The sequence below is a fragment of the Anthonomus grandis genome, chromosome 12 (assembly GCF_022605725.1).
Source record: "Anthonomus grandis grandis chromosome 12, icAntGran1.3, whole genome shotgun sequence".
Classification (NCBI taxonomy): domain Eukaryota; kingdom Metazoa; phylum Arthropoda; class Insecta; order Coleoptera; family Curculionidae; genus Anthonomus; species Anthonomus grandis.
The window spans coordinates 8,660,595-8,683,994 of NC_065557.1; the positions used below are offsets into that span (position 1 = coordinate 8,660,595).

General features: G+C 28.9%; 1 protein-coding gene across 9 annotated transcripts in view; it reads left to right on the forward strand.

The window, feature by feature from the left end:
* The window catches only part of LOC126742916 (probable nuclear hormone receptor HR3), a 221,565-nt gene extending 201,173 nt beyond the window's left edge, over positions 1-20,392 (forward strand). For 3 of the 9 annotated variants that reach the window (XM_050449780.1, XM_050449779.1, XM_050449781.1), the window contains exons 3-9: positions 2,334-2,561; positions 10,180-10,348; positions 10,447-10,637; positions 12,737-13,234; positions 13,302-13,470; positions 13,530-13,689; positions 19,289-20,389. In XM_050449780.1, the coding sequence (XP_050305737.1) occupies positions 2,334-2,561; positions 10,180-10,348; positions 10,447-10,637; positions 12,737-13,234; positions 13,302-13,470; positions 13,530-13,635 (1,361 nt within the window). In that variant the 3' untranslated portion in view covers positions 13,636-13,689; positions 19,289-20,389. Of the gene's footprint in view, positions 1-2,333; positions 2,562-10,179; positions 10,349-10,446; positions 10,638-12,736; positions 13,235-13,301; positions 13,471-13,529; positions 13,690-19,288 lie in introns of all 9 variants that reach the window. The other 6 variants (XM_050449786.1, XM_050449778.1, XM_050449782.1 and 3 more) reach the window with 6 other exon arrangements.
* Positions 20,393-23,400: the final 3,008 nt, after the last annotated feature.

Consider the following 23,400-nt stretch of genomic DNA (forward strand, 5'->3'; position numbering starts at 1 on the left):
CGTTTTTTTTTAATATAAATTACTAAAAAAATCAATTTTTAAACTATTTTTTTATGATAGTAAATGCATAATTTACAAGGGTGTGAGTTCTATTTAAAAACGATTAATTTAAGTATTTTTTGGTAATTAATTCAGAAAAATATTTTAATTTTCTAGTTTTTTTGTGGGTCCCTATTTATTCCTAAAGATTCTGGAGTTATTTTGTTAACTTTTTTTAAATGCCTAAATTATTATTGTTGTTTTAATATTTATTATAAGTTTAATCTAAAATAAATATTAATTTAACTAAAATATTAAAAATTTAGTTACTAATTGTCTTCTAAATAATATAAATATTTCATAGCAAACGATTAGCATTAATAAAGAAGGGCAAATTTAGAAAATAATATTATATGGAATATGTAAGTGCTATATTAGGAAATGTTAAATTAAAAAACTGAAAGTAAAATAGCAATCTCTTAAAGGCATCTTCATTACTTTTGATTTCGTTGGGAAAAGCCTAAATAGATCAAAGATTTTATTTTGCTGATTTTTAGAAAGAGAAAACCTTGGAAAAATATATATTAGAAAATGACAGAATTATTATTTTTTATAAAATTCAATATTTGTTTCTTTTTCCTTAAAATCGTACTTATTTCAAGCCAACCTTACGTTTCCTTTTGGAATATCAAGATTTCATAAAACAAATTGCATTTTACGTAGAACAATTTTTAAAATTTTGCCAAAAAAATTAATTCATTTTGTTTCTTCTAGGCAATTAAAGTAATTTCTTATAACTTTAAGATACTATGAAAATAATGTTATTATATAAAAAAGATTTGATGAAAGCCAAATCGTCGACATTAACATTTCTATTTATTGTCAACTCTATAGAAATTTTTCGTGTTTTTTCCTATTTTTCTTGATAAAAAAAAATGAACTTGAAAACCTTGATAAAAAAAATGTATTTGTCTTCAAAAACTTCTGTGTTCTATTTTGAAGCGCAAATAATAAAATTTAGTAATTTTTTTTCAATTTAAGATAAGTTCTTAAAATTTTAAAATATTGTAAAACACATTGCATTTTTCCTATTTTGAACCAAGCTTTTAAATTTCTATGTAAAAAAAAGAAATTGCAATATACGCTATTTTGAACTTCAAAATGTTGTCAAAGAAATTGTCTTTTTCTGATTTTGTATCAATATTTAAGATTTCATTAAAGAAATAATATTTTTACTATTTTCAACCTGAGTATTTCACCAAGAAATTAAATTTTTGTCTTTTCAACCAATCTTCCGGATGTGGCCAAAGAAATTGCATACTCTTATGTTAATTTATATTTTGATAGACACGCTAGTTATAAATAATTATAAATGTGCAAAAAATAGTAATTTTCTGTATAAACTTTGACGAAAAACTTAAACCAGAAAATCACTTCAAAATCAATAAAGTAAATCTCAGCTTTACGAAAAACAAATACAAACCAGCCGTTAATCTATTAAAATCAAATAAATCAGGAGGTCGTCGAACTCGACAACGACTGACTGAAATAATGCGGTAGCGCAGTAGCATTTATGTAATAACAACAGTTAAATTATACATCGGTCGCATTAAGTAAATAATTAATGTGAAATTAATGTAATTGTAATTTATCTCCTGCTTAAACAATCAGAGAGCTGGCTGGCCGTTCGCACTCTAGTTCGCAATAAGTGCGTTCTTTTATTTATTTTTTTTTTTAGAATTATCAGGAAATGACTTCGAACTAATGAGGGAGTAATAGAGTATTTTGTGTTGGATCAGGTCCAAAAAATAAAATAACTTTAATGTATAACTAATTGAGTCAATAAATATATACATGACAAGAGTTTAACCAGTTTCAGTTTTTATTACTTGAAAACTGATTTGAATTATTACGAAAAAAGCACATTCTTTCCCTAGGGTTCTTACTGTTGTACAAATCTTAAACGTTTGTTACCTTTTCAACATCAATGGTTTACGTATTATAATTTGTAATTATCAATGAATGTTAAATTTGTTTGAGAATTCTCCATCTACATCAGCTTGTGTAATAACTAATTCACTGTAATTTAGTGGGATATTTTAAATTATTGTTAATAGGATATTTTACACAAAAAATCCATTAAATAGCTGCCCTCACGCTTTAGGCATTTTGTTTTGTAAAAATCGATACACTGCTAGGAATTCAGTGCTTCATTTACTATTAAACAGGAAAAAATATCGAAATACGTTTTGCAGATTTACAACGTTAATAAAAGAATGAATCTATATATACAAATGACATATATATGACATTGTTTTGTTTAAAAATATTAACATTTTCTAATTTATTTGCAGCACAAATAGAAATCATACCATGCAAGGTATGCGGAGACAAAAGCAGCGGTGTCCACTATGGGGTGATAACCTGCGAGGGGTGCAAGGGGTTCTTTCGACGTTCGCAGAGCTCCGTGGTGAATTACCAATGTCCCAGAAACAAAAATTGTGTGGTAGACAGGGTCAACCGGAACCGATGTCAGTACTGTCGGTTGCAAAAGTGCCTCAGGCTCGGCATGAGTCGAGATGGTGAGTACTACATTAATCTTGTTTCATCATCATCAACATCATCATTATCGCGAAATTTAATTTAAAAATTGCTTATAACGAGTAAATTGGAAGAGTTTTTTATATTTATGTATGTCCACGTTAATCCAGTAAATCGTATTTAACATATACTGGGTAAACTTGCGTAAAAATTAAATTTTTAATGACTCTTACTCTTAATTCTTTAGAAAAAAGTTTATAAACGTAAAATACAAGGTAGAGGATGCTAATTTTTATTTTGAAATTTCGGCATGGTCAATAAGGGACTACAAAATTTTTTTATAAATTTAAATTTTAAAAACTGTATTTAAATATTTAAAAAAAAATATGTGGCTTTTATAAAACGATGCCAATTTTGCAATATTTTTTTTAAATTTTGTTATGAGCAATAAGTTATATCACAGTGCTTTTGTGCACATTTTTTTATGAATTTAAATTCTCTATGTCAATTATAAATTTTAAAATGCAATTTTCATTCGCGTCTTTTTTTACTTTCTGCTTATTATGCCGTTTTTGTAATGTAAAACGTCAACTTTAGGATATATATTGAGATGCTATGAATGCACATCCACGATTAGCCAAAAAATCACATATGGATTTAACTTTTTATCTTTGACTTAAAAGTTTAAAGTTTTTTGAAAAATTTTATCGCAAATAATTCTTTCATAATTAAATACCTTTAAATTAAAAAAAAAACATAAACCTGTTAAAATAGTGCTCTTTTTAACAACTAGTTACATATAATACGATTCATTATGAAATTTCATCTAATCTCAAAGGGTATTCTTAAAATGAAAACGTTTCTTAAAAATCACAATAGACCTGTCATTATGATATTCGTTTTGTGATGACTTTTCCCAGCTAATTTAATTATAACGTTAATATTATAATTCAGTGCTAGGTATTTCCAAAATCACAAACAGTAGCACGAATTTATTTATTTAAAAAAAATAAATCTAACTAATAAAAAAAAGCTTAATAACAAAAAACAATCAGAGTGATATTCCTAAAATAAAAAAAAATCGTTATAATTACAATAAATATTTATTTTTATGATTATCTTCAAACAAAGGTTGCACAGCAAACATAGTGTGCGTTCTAATATCAAAATAGACTTAACTAAACTATTACTACTTGTACATAATAAAACAAAAATTCTAGATCAAAATGGTCATTGATTTATTTAATTCAGAATATTAGGATATTATTTAAGTTAGGTATTCTATCTAATACTAAACTAAAATAGCCATTATGGGATGATATTCTTAAAAGAATCTTTTATGATTTTTTTTTTATAAATTTTTGAACTTTGAAAACACTTTAATAGACTACGTGGCTTGGTAGGTTATTTATACGCTTTTATTGTTATATATATTGTACTATATGATAATTGGTGGCTTTTTTGCAATTTATTATTATTTTTAGCATATAAGAAAAAAACTCAAGTTGGTATTCCATTTTAGCCCATTGTTATTACAATTTTGAAATTAAATAAAAAATGACTGAAATTAAAAAAATTAAATGTTTTTACGTAAATTTAGTAAATACAAGATCTGGAACATTTAATTATTTATTTTTTGTTTTATTAACAGAGTCCTCACAGTTCTTAAAGGAAATTTAAAAGGTTATTATACACACTCTCTTATCGAAAAGTTTCAATTTAAAGTATTTCTATAATGTTTTTTTTTAAATCTGTACAAGCAATAAGAGCCGAAAAAGACTCACCTTGATGATTTTTATGGTCTACTCACTTTATTTTCTTTAATATCAAATATTATTTAGCACCTTTTGAGTGCATTTTTAATCCCCTTTGTAAAATTACCCTCAATTTTACAAATTTAATCATTTTTACAAAACCACCTAAATTTAATCCTTAAATAGATTTTACTTAAGTTGGTAATATTAGCTTACGCTTATGGTTCATTGGTTTTCCGTACATTATTTAAAAGTTGTTATTGTTAACATAAATCAATATATTTTATCATTAATTATTTATTATAAAAATATGTATAACCTAAAAGAAACAAGAAGAAAACGTTGAAACTCCTCGTAATGGTAATTGTTAAATAAAATATATTATTTAGTTTTTTTTTCAATTTTAATAACTGCAATAAAACATGAACAATTACTTACCTGATTTTTACCTAAGTACCTAGCCTTCTGCCGGGTAAAACTGAAGCAATACAGAGCGAAATTCTCTTTGGAACAAAGATTGAGACTGACGTGGCAGCAATAGCACATCAATTTAATCATTTTTTTATAAATAGTATCAGTGAGATTATTCAAAATATACCGCAACAAAATATAGGTAGCGATGCCCCAAGAAGTCCAACCTCAACTAATATTCTCCAGAATTTTGAACCAATATCAATGGCTAAATTGAGACAAGTCGTTAATAATCTAAAAAATGTAGGCGGGGGTGAAGATGGCATCTCCAAACAGATTCTTTGTAATGTCCTTCATGTTGCTGGAAATAGGCTGTTGGACGTCGTAAACACCTCACTTTCAAATGGCGTCTTCCCGGAGTCCTGGAAGATATCGACAGTTATTCGTGTCCCAAAGGTGCCAAATACCAAGTTGTTTAATGAGTTTCGTCCTATCAATACTGTTCCTATATATGAAAAGGTCTTAGAAGTATGTGTAAAAGAGCAATTACTGCAGTTCTGTGATAGCAACCAAATTATAGTTCCTAACCAATCTGGATTTCGTAAACGTCATTCATGTAAATCTGTACTTCTGAATATCTGTGATAATTTTTTAAAGGCAATTGACTTTTTTAAAGGTAATTATATGTTGGCTGTGTTTTTGGATTTTAAAAGGGCGTTTGAAACAGTTAATAGAGATATATTGTTGGGTAAGTTAGAGCACATAGCAATTAAGCTGAACGTTTTAAAGTGGTTAAAGTCTTATTTGTGTAATAGGTTACAACGTGTGAAGTTTAATAATGCTATGTCTGAAACTGTAAATGTCGATGTCGGTGTGCCCCAAGGTACTGTTCTGGGTCCATTATTGTTTTTATTTTACATTAATGTTTTTATTTTACATCAATTTACATTAATATGGTTAGGGTGGCTCAAAAATCAAATATTATTTTATTTGCTGATGATACTATGCTCTATATAGTTGGTCAAAATCTACAGCAAATGGTTTGCGACATGAACATAGAACTTGGCAATTTGTTTAACTGGCTTTGTAACAATAAGTTAAGCTTAAATACCACAAAATCAAAATTTTGTATATTTGGTAGACGGTCGAAGACATCTTCTATTAACATTAAAAATGTAAGTGTTTGTGTGGATGGACAGGAATTAGTTTACGAGGATCAAATTAAATATCTCGGAGTAATTTTAGACTCGAACTTAACTTTTCAGGCTCATGAGAAAGTTTGCTAAAAAGGTAGGGTTCATTAATAGGGTGGGACAAAACTTATCAATGAATACAAAAATAACTTTATTTAATGCTATAGCTCTTCCGCATTTACAATTTTGTTCAACTCTTTTATATAATTTACCGCAATATAAAATCTCTCAATTGGAAAAAATTCAAAATAGGGCAATGAGAACAATATTGAGATGTAACCGCTATGCTCCTATTAAAATAATGTTAAATGTCTTAAATATGTTGACCGTCCATCAACGAATTATGTTTAATGTTAATGTATTTATATTTAAGTTGAAGAAAGGCCTTTTACCTAATTATATATGTGATAAGTTAGTGCTATTTCGTGATGTCCATAATTATAATACTAGGAATTGTACTGATTTTATTTTAGCTCATAAGTGTAACACCGTTCAAATGCTTAATTCCGTGCTCTATAAAGGTTTGCTCTGTAATAATATAATTATTTTTAAACAAATATTAAGAGTACATATTTTAAAATTGTATTATTAGACCCATGTTTTGTTTTTTATATTTAATTTTTGTCGTTTTAACCTCTTTGTATTTTATATGTAGCAATTTACTAAATAAAGATTATTATAGTATGCACATTTTGCATTTATTTTCAATTCATTTGAACATTTTTCACTTTATGTGAGATTTTTGTAAGGATTTATCACAAAATACATCTCATAAGTCGCTCATCCACCTTTTCAAATCTATTCTTTATTTACACCAAAGTTACAACAAATTATTAGGGTGTAATGAACTATTAAAAGCGACAACCGGATTCTATTCTTATTTTTTTTTTAATTTCATTATTTTAAAAAGTAACCAACAGCAGTTAAAAAAATATATATTTCTTATAAAAGTTTTTGTTAAAAAAATAATTTTAAAATTTGTGCAAACTACATATAAATAAACACAAAGAGCTATTTTTCAGAAATTTTCTTGCAAAAAATTAAATAGCAAATTCGGATTTGTTAACAAAGTTTTAAAAATCAAACTAATAAGCTTAATAAAAAAAATTAATTGAAAGGGTATTTCCAAAATTAAAATGGTTTTAAAAATCATAATAAGCTATAGCATACTTTTTATAAGTAAATTAATTTAAATATTAAAATTAGAATTTTCATTGGTATTTCCAAAACCAAAGAAAAAATTTTAAAAATTGAAATAAGTTCAATCAAATGTAGTATTTATAGATTTTTTTTTTCAAAGAAATGCATTTTAAATTTTAATGGTATTCCTTAGACTTAAATTAATACGAGATTTTTTTTTATAGTTTTAAGTTATAAGAAAATTGAACAAAAATATATTTTGAATTTTTTTTTTTAAATTCACATATAAGCCTTTCAATACTATATAATTTTTTGACTTAATTTATATAGCAGTTAAATTTGCCTTATCAGAGTCAATAAATAATCAAAGAAAAAATAAAACTCACTTTGAGCTCACCAACATGGTATCCATTTCTAGCTAATACAATTACAAAAAAACTAAAATAATTTAGGATGTTAATGGTATTCCTAAAATCTAAAAAATAAATTGCATTATAAATGAATTAAAATATTGGCCTTTTTACTTTTATTTGTATTCCCACAATTTAAAAATAAAACTAGAGATGTAGGAAACTAGATTTTACGTATTTTGTTTTCGCTGATTTTTTACAAACAGATGATTCAAGAATTTATTATTAAATTCAAATTCTCAGTGCCATCTAAAATTAAAGAATTCAAGCCTACAGACATGGTATTCTAATGATCATAAGAAACTTGTGTAATTCAACTGTGTTACTAAAATTGAGATTATCAATGCATATCCCAAAAACCGCAAGAAATAAAGTGGCAAATTCATGTTTGCTAATGGAACTACATAAATTGAACCACTAATAGAAAATCAATCGAAAGGGTTATTCCCATTATTCTCAAAATTAAAATTTTTGTTTAAAAATACAATAGGCCTATTAGGTTGCTAAGTAATTCAAATGTAAAATGATGTTTTTTTATGCCATTTTCAAAACCCAAAAAAATCATAAAAATGGAAACAGATCCAACCTTATATGGCTTTTTTAGAATTCTTTTATAGAGAAGCGCAATTTAAATTTCAATACTATTCCTAAAATAATAAATAATAAAAACAATTCCTAAAATAAAGAGAGATGGTGCTGTTTTTTAGTTTTTAGAAGACAATTGCATAAAGTTTTTTTAATACTTCGGATCAAAGAATTTCTCTAAATCTCTTAATGGTATAAGATTTTTTTACTTTATTACTAAAAACAATTAAATATTAACATAATATTTATTTTTAAGTAATACAATTATAATAAAATTAACTTTTCCTAAGTAATTCAGTTATTATAATAAAATAAGGCTTATAATGGTATTCCTAAAATATAACAAATAAATTGCAAAATAAACCACCTAGGAAAGTAAACTTTTTAATTACATTTTTAGTTTTATTCCCAAATAAAATAAATAAATAAATTAATTATAATACCTTTATTTGGCTAACAGCTACATATAAAAATAAAGTTGCTGATAAGTTAAAAAAAAATTCTTCCAAAGATTATTTAAATATTAAACTAGTACAACTTTTAATAAAATAAAGCAAATGAATTAATTGATAAAGACTCCTCTGTAATATTGAAATATAGTTTATTGGTTTTACATTTTTCCATACGAATATCACCGTTTCTATTTATTGTGTTATAAAATCACAACAAACTTAACTTGTAAAAAAAATATTTTTAATTTTAAAAATAGGAATAAAAACATTAAATAAAATCAGCTGTTTAAGAGAAAACATATTTCCAACTAACATATTATGTCTCGATGTACATCTATCATAGTTAAGAGTCGCTTTGATAGCTCTGTTTTGAATCTTTTAAAACTCCTTAGTTTTGTACCTAGTTCGGCAAATTATATAACAAAGTTAAACAGAATTGTAAGTAGAGTGCGATTTTGTTTTGCTGAATGCGAAGGTTTTATGTAGGATGTTAGATATCGACTTATTCTAGATGTAAAACTAATTTTTTTCGAGAAATTTCCTATAATACAATCAGCATGATTGTAGAAGTTTAGATTAAGGTTAAACATTACTCTTAAATACTTACTACTGTGGTACATAATTTTCTCATCCTTTATTATTACGTTGATGCCATTAAAATCAAAATTCAATAATTCAATAATGGTACTCTTTTCTCATTGTAATTCAGCTGTATTATTAACAATGAAATTATTAAAGCTAATTCCAAAAGCCAAGGAAAACTGGAAAAGTTACAATACATTTATTGAGATGGTGATATATTATTTATAGTATATTGACTTTATTAGGTGATATATTAACTTATTAATAAAAATAAAAATGTTTTGAATTTGTAACAAACACATCGAGATTATAGTCTTATCAGATATCAATCACATTTTTTTTATTCCATCAATCCTCTTCCCGAACAAGATCACTGTTAAAAATTAATATTTTTTTCCAGTATGTGAATAGCAATATTTAGAGGATTCCAAAATTAAAACAAATTATAAAAATGCAACAAATTACTAGTTTTTTCTAATAATAATAAGAGACAATTTTTGGACCAGCTTTTGAAAATAAATTCATCTTAAAGACTAAAAGGCCATCAAGAACACTTTTCTTCCAATTAAGTTTACCACATCCCTATACCCTAAATTACAAAATTCCCGCCCTGTATCCATTTATTTAAAACAAAAATTCTCTTAATAACAAATTAATAAATTTTTTCAACCATAACAGTACAGCCCATGCATCAAAACTTCTTCTTCGCCACAAATGGCACATTTCCCATAGCTCTTTTTCACACTTTTTAACAGTTAATCAACGTAACCAATCCAAACGAGGAGTGTGTGTTTGTTTATGTACGAACGGTTACACGCTCCGTAATTTATATTGTAAACTAGCTAATAAAGTGAGCATTGTACAGTTATGGAAATGCTATGTGGGTCAATTGCACTGGGTCTCTCTCTTGTAGTATTCGCGACCGCGATCGCCTCAAGCGAAATCCGTCAAGGATCAAAACGGTCTGCGTCACAACCATTGTTTAATCAAATTATACCAATTTAGGACCTTTTAAGAGCCACAACTGTATCGATCGACAACATGCTATCATCCGCATACCATTACAATACGTAATAAGTCGTATTAGGGCAAGGAAATTAAAGTTTTAGTTATTGTAATGTTTCTTTTTTAGCTGTGAAGTTTGGACGGATGTCCAAGAAGCAAAGGGAAAAAGTCGAAGACGAGGTGCGGTTTCACAGGGCGCAGCTCAGGGCGCAGAACGACTCTGCGCCGGATAGCTCGGTGTTTGAACAACAGACTCCCTCTAGTAGTGACCAATTGCATCATAGTTATAATGGAGGGTGAGTTTTGGTATACTTAATAAGAGATTTAGCATAACTATTTTGGTATACAATATATATTTTGGTTTCTCTTGTCTCTACATTTAACATTTTTTTAGATATCCAACGTACAACGACGTAGGCTCGTATACACCTGCGTACTACCCTGGACAAACGCAAGTACCGGCGTCCACAATGGGTTACGACATTTCGGCGGATTACGTCGACAGTACGACCGCGTACGACCCCAGACCGGGCCTGGACGCCCTCAGCGATACCGGCAGTTTAATGGCCAGTGTCGTTACAACCGGTAAGTTGTAGAATTTAAAAAAAGATATTTCAAATGCACGATTTTTGGGGTATGATCAAAATATTATCGAAAATTCAGCGTCATCATCGATTTGTAAAATATATACTAGATAGATCTCTTAGTAACACCATAGAAAAATTATAATTGGACTTACTTAGTCCAAACATGCAGCTTTTTTCTAAATGGCTATGAAACGACTAAATGCCCAGTTCTTCTGTAGACCCTAATTAAACCTAAAAAATTAGCTTTTGTGAATGTAGTTCATCCAATACAAAGATAGAAGCACTGATTAGACTTAAAACTAACCACTTCCCTCAGGCACTAACACTACCAATGGTGGCGGTGGTGGAGGCGGCGGTGGTGGTGGTGGCGGGGGCGGAGGAGGGTCGAAATCCTCACCTAACTCCATGCCCCTTTCTCCGGAATCACGCGCGTTCAAACGCATTACGCAGACGACAGCGTCGTCCACGAATCTAAGCGGAGGCACCACGGTTAGTATCGATCTAGTTGACACTCTGGAGATATTCGGTTTTTGATCATTATATATCGGAAACTGTATCCACCGATTTTGAGATTTAGCCACAAACCCGTTTGGATTTTCTAGTCTGGTCTCCCACTATCGATAGAGACAGTTTCTGATAAGTCCTCCTGTAGATCACAACTCTACCATGATGCGATTTTTGCAAAATCTAACTCTGTACATGAGATCAGTATAGGCAGGAGAATACAAAATTAGCATTAGCATGATTAAAAAAAAAATTAATGAGAAAGCTCCTTTCTCTTACGTTTTTGATACATGCTAACAGAAAACTTTGTATTTCTTCTACCATATTCACATAAAAAAATCGAAACCGAACATTCTCAATTTGAAAAAAAAAATGGAAGTTAGATCAAAATTTCATGAAAACAAAAAACCGAACCTAAATACAGGTGATCTCCGTAAAACAAGAGAGTGCCTCCGTAGACGGTCTTCAGGTGCCTAGTTATGTGGATAGTACCACGTACGTCAGCTCTCCTATAGGTCAGGGTACGTCGGTGCGACAAGGACAACAACACGCGGGTAATGGTGGTGGGGACGAGTGCGAACCGGTTATCTTACCTAGTAAGTTTTTAACCCCACTACGTCACGAAGAATTCCAGTGGAATTCTCTGGGTTTTCATGAGAATTCTCGTGCAATTCCAGCTTGTCGTTTCATTTCGGATTTTGCGTTTTTTTTCTGCTTGGGTTTTGAATTTTTAGTATTTGAAGTAGGGTGCATGTTATTAGGATGACGTAGAAGTTATCATTTTGTTTTTAGTAAGTTGATACTACGCTACCACCGCCAAGTTGTGCTTTTGCTTTAAATTAGTACTTATTTTTTGCTTTTTCCCTTTCCATTTCATTACTTATACCATATATCCTTTTTTTGTTCATTGATTTAGTTTGTAATTTAATTTTTTGAAATCTAGGTTTGTTTTGAAAATACAGGCTGTGTTTTTTCGATGTATTTGAAAATATTAAAAAAAAAGACGATGATTGAACGAAAAAAACCTGAACGAAAAATAGCATTATAACTAAAACGATCTAGGTGATCTTGAGAAATGGTCTTAGATAAATTGCATGAAGGACTTAAATGTCGAGATTTAAAAAAAAAAACGGCATCAGATTAGATCAATAATCGCGTGGATATTGGAATTTTCTTTCACATTTTTGGGCCAAAAGTAGTTTTTTTTACTTTTTACCGCATCTCTTGTTCCAGGAACCTTTTGTATATTCCTAAAATGGTACTGACAAAACGAAATTTTATAACGATAATCTATGATTTCTGGATCTTAGATGGACATTTATGCCAATTTAATAATCAAAAGTCAATTTTTTTATGCTCCTTCTCATGTATCAGAAACGTTCTGGATCTTCTTGGAAATACGATTTTGAGTTTTTTTACCCGTATGATCTTTCTGCGAATATAGATAGAATAATAATAGCTCTTGTGGATAACTTTAGATCGTTTGCTAAAATATGGGATTCTCTGGTACCCCATTATAAAGTGGACACGATGAAGAATCAAAATACATTTAAGTTAAAGTAATTCATAATCTAACTATATGCATCCTTCTAGACCCCAGTCAAATATCAGAACTCCTCTCGAAGACAATATCCGACGCACACACCCGCACCTGTCTCTACTCGATCGATCAGATACACGAGATGTTCAGGAAGCCCCACGACCTCTCGCGGTTGGTCTATTATCAAAACATGGCCCACGAGGAACTATGGCTCGACTGCGCCCAAAAACTCACCACCGTCATACAGCAAATCATAGAGTTCGCTAAGATGGTACCGGGATTCATGAAACTGAGCCAGGACGACCAAATTGTTTTATTGAAAGCGGGCAGCTTCGAGCTCGCCATTATCCGGATGTCGCGATATCTGGATCTGTCCCATAGTCGTGTGCTCTACGGCGACACCATGCTACCCCAGGACGCCTTCTACACGTCAGACACCGCCGAAATGAAACTGGTCAGTTGCGTGTTCGAGGTGGCCAAAGGTTTAGCCGAACTGAAGCTGACTGAAACCGAGTTGGCCCTCTATTCCGCTTGCGTACTCTTATCACCAGGTGAGTATTTTTTGTTTTTAAATTAGGTTAGAAGAGAGGTCTTCTAACGGGTTTCTTTTTCTTACAGCTGATTCTGTTTTAGATCGGCCCGGACTGAAAGGAATAGCCGAAATCGGCCGACTGAACCAAGCCGTCTTGAGAGCTTTAAAGCTGGAGCTGGATAGAAACCACAGTCTCCCTATTAAAGGGGATGTTACTGTTTGTGATGCCTTGCTTACTAAGATACCTAATTTGAGGTGAGTCTTGTATAAGGGAGATGATAGGGTTGATTTGAAAATGTGTTTGGGTTTTACAGGGAAATCAGCATGTTGCACATGGACGCGCTGGGTAAGCTGAAACGATCGGCGCCCCATTTAGACTTTCCGGCGTTGCACAAGGAGTTGTTCAGCGTGGATAGTTGAAGCATTTTTTGGCGGATTTTTGAAGCCAGGCGACTGCCCTGTTTTAGCTATTCTGTAAGTATACATTCACTTCATTGGTTTTGGAATTTTTATAATTGGGAAGAAAAGCGTTTTATAAAATATGCTCAAAATCCAAGTTAAGTATGTAAAAGTATCAATGTTTTCTTTCTCTTTTAAGTAAACCTTCAGTTTGGTAAAACACTTTTCGAGTCACTCCTATAGTAAAAAAGACACAACTCAAAAATAACATAAGTTAACACTATAATTTTTATTTGACCGTTTACACAAAAAATACATAATCTTTATTATAAATTTTATGTTCACCATGAGATTAACATATAAATAGTAAATTAACGCTATGAAATCATTTTTAGATTAGGCTCATAAAATGTTTTAAACCTCCTTGTATTATATGGACGTTTATAGGATATCATATTTTAACATTTATTAATTGTGTTAAACTGTTTAGTTGAAATAAATTAAAAACCTTTTAGAAAATTATGAGAGTTAAAGCTAAAAATAAAACGTGTAATAAATATTAAATAAATTAGTCAAAAGTTTGAGAGCTAAATCAATAACCTGAGTAGAAGCACTTTATACTAAAATTTAATAAAAATTTTTTATTTTTAAATAATTTTTAGTTCCATTAATTATAAATACTTAATTAAATTCAGGAATATTTATAAATCTAAATATATTTTATAAAAAGATGCTCAAGTATATTTTATTTGATATCAAAAAAACATATTAATTCTTTACAATTACTGATTAATAGACTAACAGTTGCAAACTTTAAAAAATTACTAAAAATATTTCTTAATTAGATTGTGCAAATTATATAAATATACAGGGTGTAACATAAGTGATGACTTTAATTTTAAGGGGTGATTCCTTGTCATTCTTTAAGTAAAAAAGTTCATATAAACATATGTCCGGAAATGCTTCGTTTTCGAGATACAGGGTGTTAATTTTTTTTTTATCGATTTTTTATTAATATCTCATAAACGCATTTACCGAATTTGTTGAAATCCTTATATTTTGTTAGTCACTTTATAAAGTACCTTTTAAAATTCTCACATCTGGCCTAGAAATTTCAGGGGCGTGCCCACGGGCTAAGTCGGATGATTTTTTTGTAAAAAAATATCGCCCGGTACATTTTTTGTAAGTATGATATTTTTTTAAATAAAGCATCTAAAAATTAAACTTTTTTGTCTCTTAATTTTTTTTCGTATCTTGCTTCGTTTCGTATCTTGCGTCGTTTATTTCAAAAACCATATTTTAGCACGTCTCGGGCCTCCATAAAAAAAAACCTAAAATGCTTTTATTGGGAATACTACATATTTATGCAGGTATGTATAAAAATTTCTCTGATAAGAACATTCCTATGTCTTACATTAACATTTACCAGGTACTGGGTACTGTTAGTTGAATGTGTTTTACTGTGCAGTTAACTATGAATAATGCCGAATTAGCTCAAATGCATTTCATTTATGGCCTTGCAGATGGAAATGGTGCAAAAGCCCGTCGAATTTATCATGAACGCTTTCCCGATAGACCAATTCCAGCAGAAAGAACTTTCATAAGACTCCATGCCCGTCTGTGTGAGATTGGATCTGTCAATGCTCATGCTGAGCACGTTGGTAGACCGAGGGTAATAATGACGCCACAACTAGAAGCAATTCTGCAAGCAGTGGAAGACGATCCGTCAACTAGCACGCGAAGATTATCGTTACAGTTTAACATCAGCCACGAAAGTGTTTGGAGGGTTTTGCACACAAATTTACTTTATCCATTCCACATTCAGCTGGTGCAAGCACTGTTGCCAACAGATTTTCCTGCACGATTAGAGTTTTGCTAGTGGTTTCTTCAAAAAACTGCCCAGAATCCAAATTTTACGGCTAAAATTCTTTTCACAGATGAGGCCTGTTTTTCACGAGAAGACATCAGAAACTTCCACAATAACCATCTTTGGGACTTTGATAATCCCCATGCCATTGGAGAAGGTGGATTTCAACAGCAGTTTTCCGTGAATGTTTGGGCCGGAATTATCGGTGATCATCTTATCGGACCGCACTTTCTCCCTCCTAGGCTGAATGGTGATACTTACAGACAATTTTTAGAAGAAATATTGCCAGATTTATTAGAAGACGTACCACTAGCAACAAGAAATACCATGTGGTTTATGCACGACGGTGCCCCTGCTCATTTTAGTCTTGTCGCTCGAAACTATCTAAATGGTACTTTTGCTCAGCAATGGATAGGTCGGGGGGGACCTCAGCTATGGCTAGCACGATCTCCAGACCTGAATCCTCTGGACTATTTCTTTTGGAGATATCTGAAATCGCTTGTTTATGCAACGGCAGTTGTGAATGAAAACGATTTGAGAAACCGGATTGTAAACTCTTCTAATGTCATACGCAACACACCAGGAATTTTCGAACGTGTGCGCCAGTCGATGGAAAGAAGATTGCGTGCTTATATTGACAGTCGTGGTTCTCATTTCGAGCATTCGATTTAATAAAATTTTGATGATATTTAAAACTAAAGTAAGTTTTTATTATTTTTCACAAAAATTAAGCGATCGTATTTTTAATTGCTTAAATTTGTACAAATATCTCGCACAAAAAAAAAGGTGGCGTACACAAACAACAAATAAATTTTAAATAGGTAACCATTTGCGACGCCATTGCATTAAAATTTAAACATCAAAAATAGCATCTTATTAATTTTTGTTTTTGGTCAAGTATGCGTTTTGCAAAAAAATTTATTTAAGGGTTTTTTTTAGTTGTTAAATAATAAACATGTTGGTAATTTGCCAATTAATTTTAAAGCATTTTATTTATTTTTATGGAGGTCCGAGACGTGCTGATATGATTTTTAATTATTTATTTCTAAACGAAACAAAAAATTCTATGTTATACGCAAAAAATTTAAGAGACAAAAACGTTTCATTTTTAGATGCATTATTTAAAAGAAATATCATACTTACAAAAAATGTACCGGGCGATATTTTCTTACAAAAAAATCATCCGACTTAGCCCGTGGGCACGCCCCTGACTTTTTAAGGCCAGATGTGAGAATTCCAAAAGGTGCCTTATAAAGTGACTAACAAAATGTAAAGATTTCAACAAATTCGGTAAATGTGTTTATGAGATATTAATGAAAAATCGATTTAAAAAAAAAGTTTAACACCCTGTATCTCGAAAACGAAGCATTTCCGGACATATGTTTATATAAACTTTTTACTTAAAATATGACAAGGAATCACTCCTTAAAATTAAAGTCATCACTTATGTTACACCCTGTATACACTTAAAGTCTTGTAAAGATATTAGAGTTTCCTATTTTAAATAAATGGAATTAAATTTAATAAAAATTAAATTATTTTTCTAAATCAATATTATTTTATGCATGGTTTATTTATGAAAATTACAAGTAACAAAAAATTCATATTTAAAAAACAAATTTAGCGAATTTTAAGAAAAATAAGTTGCAGAATAATTTTATAAATAAATTAATTCTTTATTTAATATTTGTGTTTAATAAAATTAAATCTAATATTTAATATATAAATATAAAATACGACTGTTTAAGAAATTAAATATAATTAAAAAAAATTATATAAATTTAAATATTTTTTTTTTCTGAGAGAAAAAATTCTCTCGGATACATACACACATAAGCCAGCTTAAAATCTGTAAAATTCCTTTTAATTTTGTAAAACATTTACTTTCTTGAAAATTTAATATTTTTTAAAAATATTTGCATTGAGTAAATTAAAATACAATCTATAAAGAAATACAAATTTTAATGAAATGAGGGAATAATAAAAAAATTAATCGAGCCTAGTTTAAGCCAATCATATGTCACTAATTTGTTCTAATTTTTTTCTGCTGAATTGTCCATCATACAAAGTTTGCTTATAAAAATTCGAAATAAAATATATTACAAATATTACTAAAAAAATATAAAAATATCTAAAAAACTAAATAACAATAACTTATAACATTAACTGTTACAGTAAAAAAAATCGAAAATCTCAAAACGTCTTAAAAAAAATACTATTGAAAAAATCAGAGGGCTTAAAATTCTGAACATATTTCTAGAGATAATTATATAAATATTTGTACATAAATTATTTCTTATACAAAGACAGATATTCAATTAAAAATTATTAATAAAAATTACTACAAAAAACAATATTAAACATTTTTTGCGGCAATAAGGAAGCAAACTTTTCGCCTCATTCTATTCCAAGGAATATACAATATAAATAAGAAATAGTAATAAATACCATGAATTTATATTTTTTATCAGACATGTAAAAACCACATAGACTTAGCTATAGGATATTATACAGTAAAACAAAGTTGTATAGAAAATCTACATGGAATTTTGTGCGAAAAAAAATATATAATAATATATAAAGTAAATGTTTTAATTTAGGTTTTTTTTTAAATAAATCTTAAAACCAAAAACTTTCCCTTTTTTATATTTGTTCTTATCAAAGTTTTTAAGAATTTTCCTGCCCAGGTATTTAATTTTAGTTCTCTTATTCATGTTTTTCCTTCTTTATTTTGCATATTTTTTTGATTACACTTTTTTATTTGGTATTTTTGTATGTTTCCAGATAATGAGGTTAAAAATGGTTTTATACAAAGTTATTTGTAAATTTTTACAGTTCAAAAAATAACCGAAAATATCAAAAAATCAAGAAATGTGTTTAAAAAAATATATAAAAACTCAAATTTTCGAGTGAATTAAAACGCCTAAACGAATTCATAGAATTTTAAAAAATTAACCATATTTACAAAATTTATACAAATAGTTCTATATAAATTATTTTTTAAACAAAATCAGTTACATTTAAAAAAAATAATAATAAAATTAAATTCAAAAAACAATATTAAATTAGTGTTGTATGCTTAATATCCTAGTGAACTTTTTGCCTTTGAAATGGAGCATACATATTAGTAATAAATATCATGTCTTTAGCCTAGGTAAATGCTCCTTACATCGAAATAAAAGGTAATAAAATAGTTGATAAATTACCTAAAGATGCGAATAATTGTTAAAAAAAATACAAAAAGAACTTGTAAAAGTGTGTACAGATAAAAAAAAATAAAAAATATCTAGAAAATTGAAAGATAAAACAAAAAAAGTTATATGATGATGTATTAGGTAATATTATGATATTAAGAGTTTCAAAAGTATTTTAGCGCGAAGTACTAGTTTTTTACTTATTCTCCTGGAATCGCCGTTTTTTTATATTTGTTTTTGAGTTATTTATTTATCTTTATTTTTTTTTTAAATTAATCTTTAAATCTTTTTAGTTCAAAAACTGATGATTTACTTTTATTTTTTTGTCGTGTTTTTTCTTTTTTCTTTTGGGCATAAAAGTGCGTGATTTAAATCTCAAGAAAAATACGATTTCATTAGGTCAGCATTTTTTTTACATTTTTGCATTTTTGCAAGTAGCTAAAGAATTTATTTTGTACAACGGTTTTTTTCTTGTATAAAAGTGAAAATAATTTTTTGGGTTTTACCGGCACATTATTTCCCAAAAACGCTTATCTTCCTAAAACAAAAATTTTCTTCCAACTAAAAGAAAAAGCAGTTCTTTATTAACACCTGTCTTTTTTGTTTGTTTCAGATTCCTTCATACTGATGTATCGGCCTTACAAGCGTAAATTTAAACAAAAAAAAATTATACATAATAATATAATTATAATTTCGTTAAAGTGAAATGAAAAATATTAATTATTGTTGTGAATTTAAAAAATGAGAAAGAAGACGTGGGAAGATGGTATTTTTTTCGAAAGAGCAGAACGAGAGAAAAAATAAAAAATGTTGTAAAAAACCGCATCGGACTGTGATAGAGAGCCAGGCCCTGATTTTAAAAGTACAACTGACTTGTTTGTTGTTGTTATTATTGTGGGGGGACGGGAAGAAAAATCGAATTTGTGGGAAAAGATTGGAAATTTTAACGGGCTATGTTTGGGTTTTTTTTTGTGTTTTTTTTGAGAGACGTTTGGGGGTCTCGAATTTATTAGGAGAAGAATTTGGAGGGATTTTTTATAAAGTTTCCTAACTTTTTCTGTGGTTGCTTTTTTCGCCACCCTTGTTGTTATTCTATACAGTGAGTTTATATTTAAAGGTGCTGACATTTACTTATGTGGTAATGTCTCTTTGCGGTTTTTTCGACGTGATATTAGACTTTCATTGCTATATTATAAAAAAACAAACAGACAAAATTGACGTGTATGCAACTACTAATGCAAGAAATGTTATACAATTGTACAAAATGTTGTTTTTTATTTTATTATAATATAGCTCATTCTATTTCTGCCACAAATTATAAAAACACTTATAAAGTCACCATGATCAGAAATAGTAAAGATTTCTTTTAGTTTTTAATTAAAACTAGTGTTAGAACGCGTTTATATTAATATACATAATTATACGTATACTTGAATTTATCATATTTATAAAAGAAATCACTTTAGTTATAGTCGAGTAGCTGAACTACAATAAAATATAGAAAGACTGTATGCTTATTAAATTTTTGTAAATATTTACTATTTTTGACCCACGGTGCTCTTTTTTTTTTAGTTAAGTTTTATCGGTCACAGTCGATTTTATAAGAATATATTAAAAAAAGGAGAATATATGTATAAAGATTTAATGATTATAGATGATAGAATATTTATGACATAGACTTTACCTGATTTTGACTTTCAGCTTTTTATTCGAATGACCTGAACTGAAAAATTGATATTTTATTGAGTGGGTTGATTTTTTGAGGGATTTTTGCAATTGAGTTAGTAAAATTAAATTGAATTAGTGAAAGAAAATAGGAAACAATACAAAAACACAATTTCTCTGTTAGTTTTTGGAAAAAATCCAAATTTGTTTTTTTTTTTTTTGAAAATGAAAATTGCTTTAAAATATCATTTATTTCTAGAATTTTTGCAATTTTCTAGGTGAAATGTTTGTTGAAATTTGAAACGAATTCGATAGTTTACTCGGAATTTAAATTTTGTTTACAGAGAATCTGTAATGATATTTTTTTCACTATTTTTAAAGCTTTCCAATCCAATTTGACTTGAACAATTTTATTAAATGAAAAAATATTAATGAAAAAATACTTTTCATGATAAAATAAAAAATACTTTTTCCATTTTTTTCTTAAATTTTGATTTCAAATAAAAAAATTATTGCAATATTCAAATTAAATTTTTCCAAATAATTGTCAAACTAATAGACGTTCTAATAGCCTTAAACAAAAACATCAATTGCAAGAATAAATTTTCTAAAATTTTTGTATAATTTCAGAAAATTCACTGGTTTCAATTTTTTTGTTTAATTTTCAAATCACATAAAAAATTTTGTCTTCCTGTGAATTTTTCTAATAAAAAATTATTGCTTTTTAATCAACCTTGAAAGTATTATCGATTTCCAAAATGTTTGTTCGATTTAAGACAGTTTGCTGTTCGTAATATTTGATTTATTGACTTTCTTTAGTTAAATGAAAAACTTCGTTTTTCTGCAAATTTTTCCAAAAAGAATTGGTTATTGCTTTTTAATGAGCATTTAAAGAATTATCAATTTCCAAAATTTTTGTACTTATGTACAAAATTATTTTACAAAATTCGCTGTTTTTAATTTTTGGCAATATTCTCGCTTTTGAAAGGAATTTTGAGTAGAAAGAATATAAGATCTGCGAAAAAGTACTAGTTTCCAAATCCCAATAATTCCGAAAAAAAGTACGTTAGGATAAAGGTATATTATTATAACATTCCCTATATTAGACCACCTAATAAAGTACCTCTGTATAAATAAAACTTATGAACCAAATTGTAACAAAGTAATTTTACATCACTCTACACCTGTCTATGAATTTATACATAGATCTTGCAAAACAGGCTAAAACCTGTTTTAATCCAGTTGAGCATACTGGCTTCCTATTTTGGACCTCAAGTTCCCTAAATTCGGCCACGTCTAAGTTTCTTTATTTAATGAAAAAACATTTACCAAACTTATTTAAATGCAATTTAAAACTAAATATGTAATTTTCAGATCAATTTAGTAATATATCAGCATAACATATTAGGCATAGAATTATAATTCCCTGGACTCTGAACCAGATTGCAAAAATGAAGATAAACAAATGAGACAAAGGCATTATTTGTCTTTCGATTTAGGTGTACACGACTGTTCTTTGAAGGTCGACTGAAGAAGAAATAACCTTTTTAACGATTTTAGGAGAAGCCATTTTTTTTATATTGTTTCTCTTCAAGGGTTTTCTTGTAGGAGCTACTAGTTATTATTGTCGTAGAACTGGAAGCTGCCGACGTGTCTGGAGATGTAGAGGCATGTTGGAATAGGTGATTGATTTTAGTAGAAGCACTCTAGGACATTTCCTTTCCTAAAGAGGTTATCTTGTCTTTTGGCGCATTGGTAGGCTTGATATTAACATTGGAGGGGCAAACGAAATCACTGTCATCAAACGCATTTTGATCTAAAGGCCATATGTCGCATTTCCGCTTATAGCATCTCTACTGATATAGTTTTCGAATATTTATCTCTAAGTAATTGTGACATCTGAAAGTGCTTGATTTTTTGTGCAGACTTAAAGAATGAGACGTCACAGGGTTGCAACCTGTAGGTAGTGTATGCTGGTATCGACAACATGATGCCTAAACCAACCTAGCTAAAGTTATAGCTTCTAAATTTTTTTATGGGTGGTATGTTCATTATCAAAATAGCTTTTTATACTTAGATGGTTTCGCATAATTAATGAAATGCCTTAGGCCTTTAGCGAATAATTCACTCATTTGAGCAAGCAAATTCTGTTTATGGAGTTGAGCCTTCTTTGAGTTCATCTTTGAATCTTATTCGCTTAAAGTCACAAAGTTATTTAAATCACTACGAGTGATTCAGATATCTTTCAAGCTCTAGAACATTCTTCACTATCTCTCCTGAATTTTTGGTGAAAGAACTGAGGCTCGTTTAACTTTCTTTCTTCTTTCACTTCCATGATGTTTTCTTTCATGTTTGTTCTTGTCAATTTTTCGTTTTACAGTTGTCTTCGGTATTTCATACCTTCTAGCAATTTCGTTTAAACCTATACCACCATTTTGGTGGGCAACATTTTCCATATTTGCCACGTTGTGACATACTTAACTTGAAGAACAAAAAGTTGCCTAATTTGGACCGGTCCAAAATAGGAACTATTAGGTAGTTCAATTTAGGATGCTATAACCTCATTTTAAAATAGTGGTTTTTCAAATGGTTTTGTTGTGAAAAACTGGCAAACTATTAGGCGAAATAATAGGTGACAAATTTTTTATATAGTCCTAAGCGGCTAATAGAAGAATCGGTCCAAAATAGAGACCTTTCCTCTTTGATCTTGATTTTGAAAATTTTAAGTATATGAAAAACTTTGTTTTCCTGTAAATTAAAGAAAAATAATGTCCTACATTTTTATACGATTTTAGAATATTAGCTGTTTTAAATTTTGCATTTTTTTTCGGCATTTTTATTTGTATTTTTGGGAAATGTGAAATGAAATTTTCAAAGGTAAATGAAAACTTTGTTTTCCTCATCTTTTTTGGATAGAAAAATCTATTAATTACGTTTTAATCAGCCTTGAAAAAAAAAATTTCAAAATTTTTGTACCATTTTAGAAAGTTCGCCGTTTTTTATTTTTGATTTCTTGCCATTTTCTCGTTTTTGTAAGAAAGTAGTATTTTTGAGTACCAA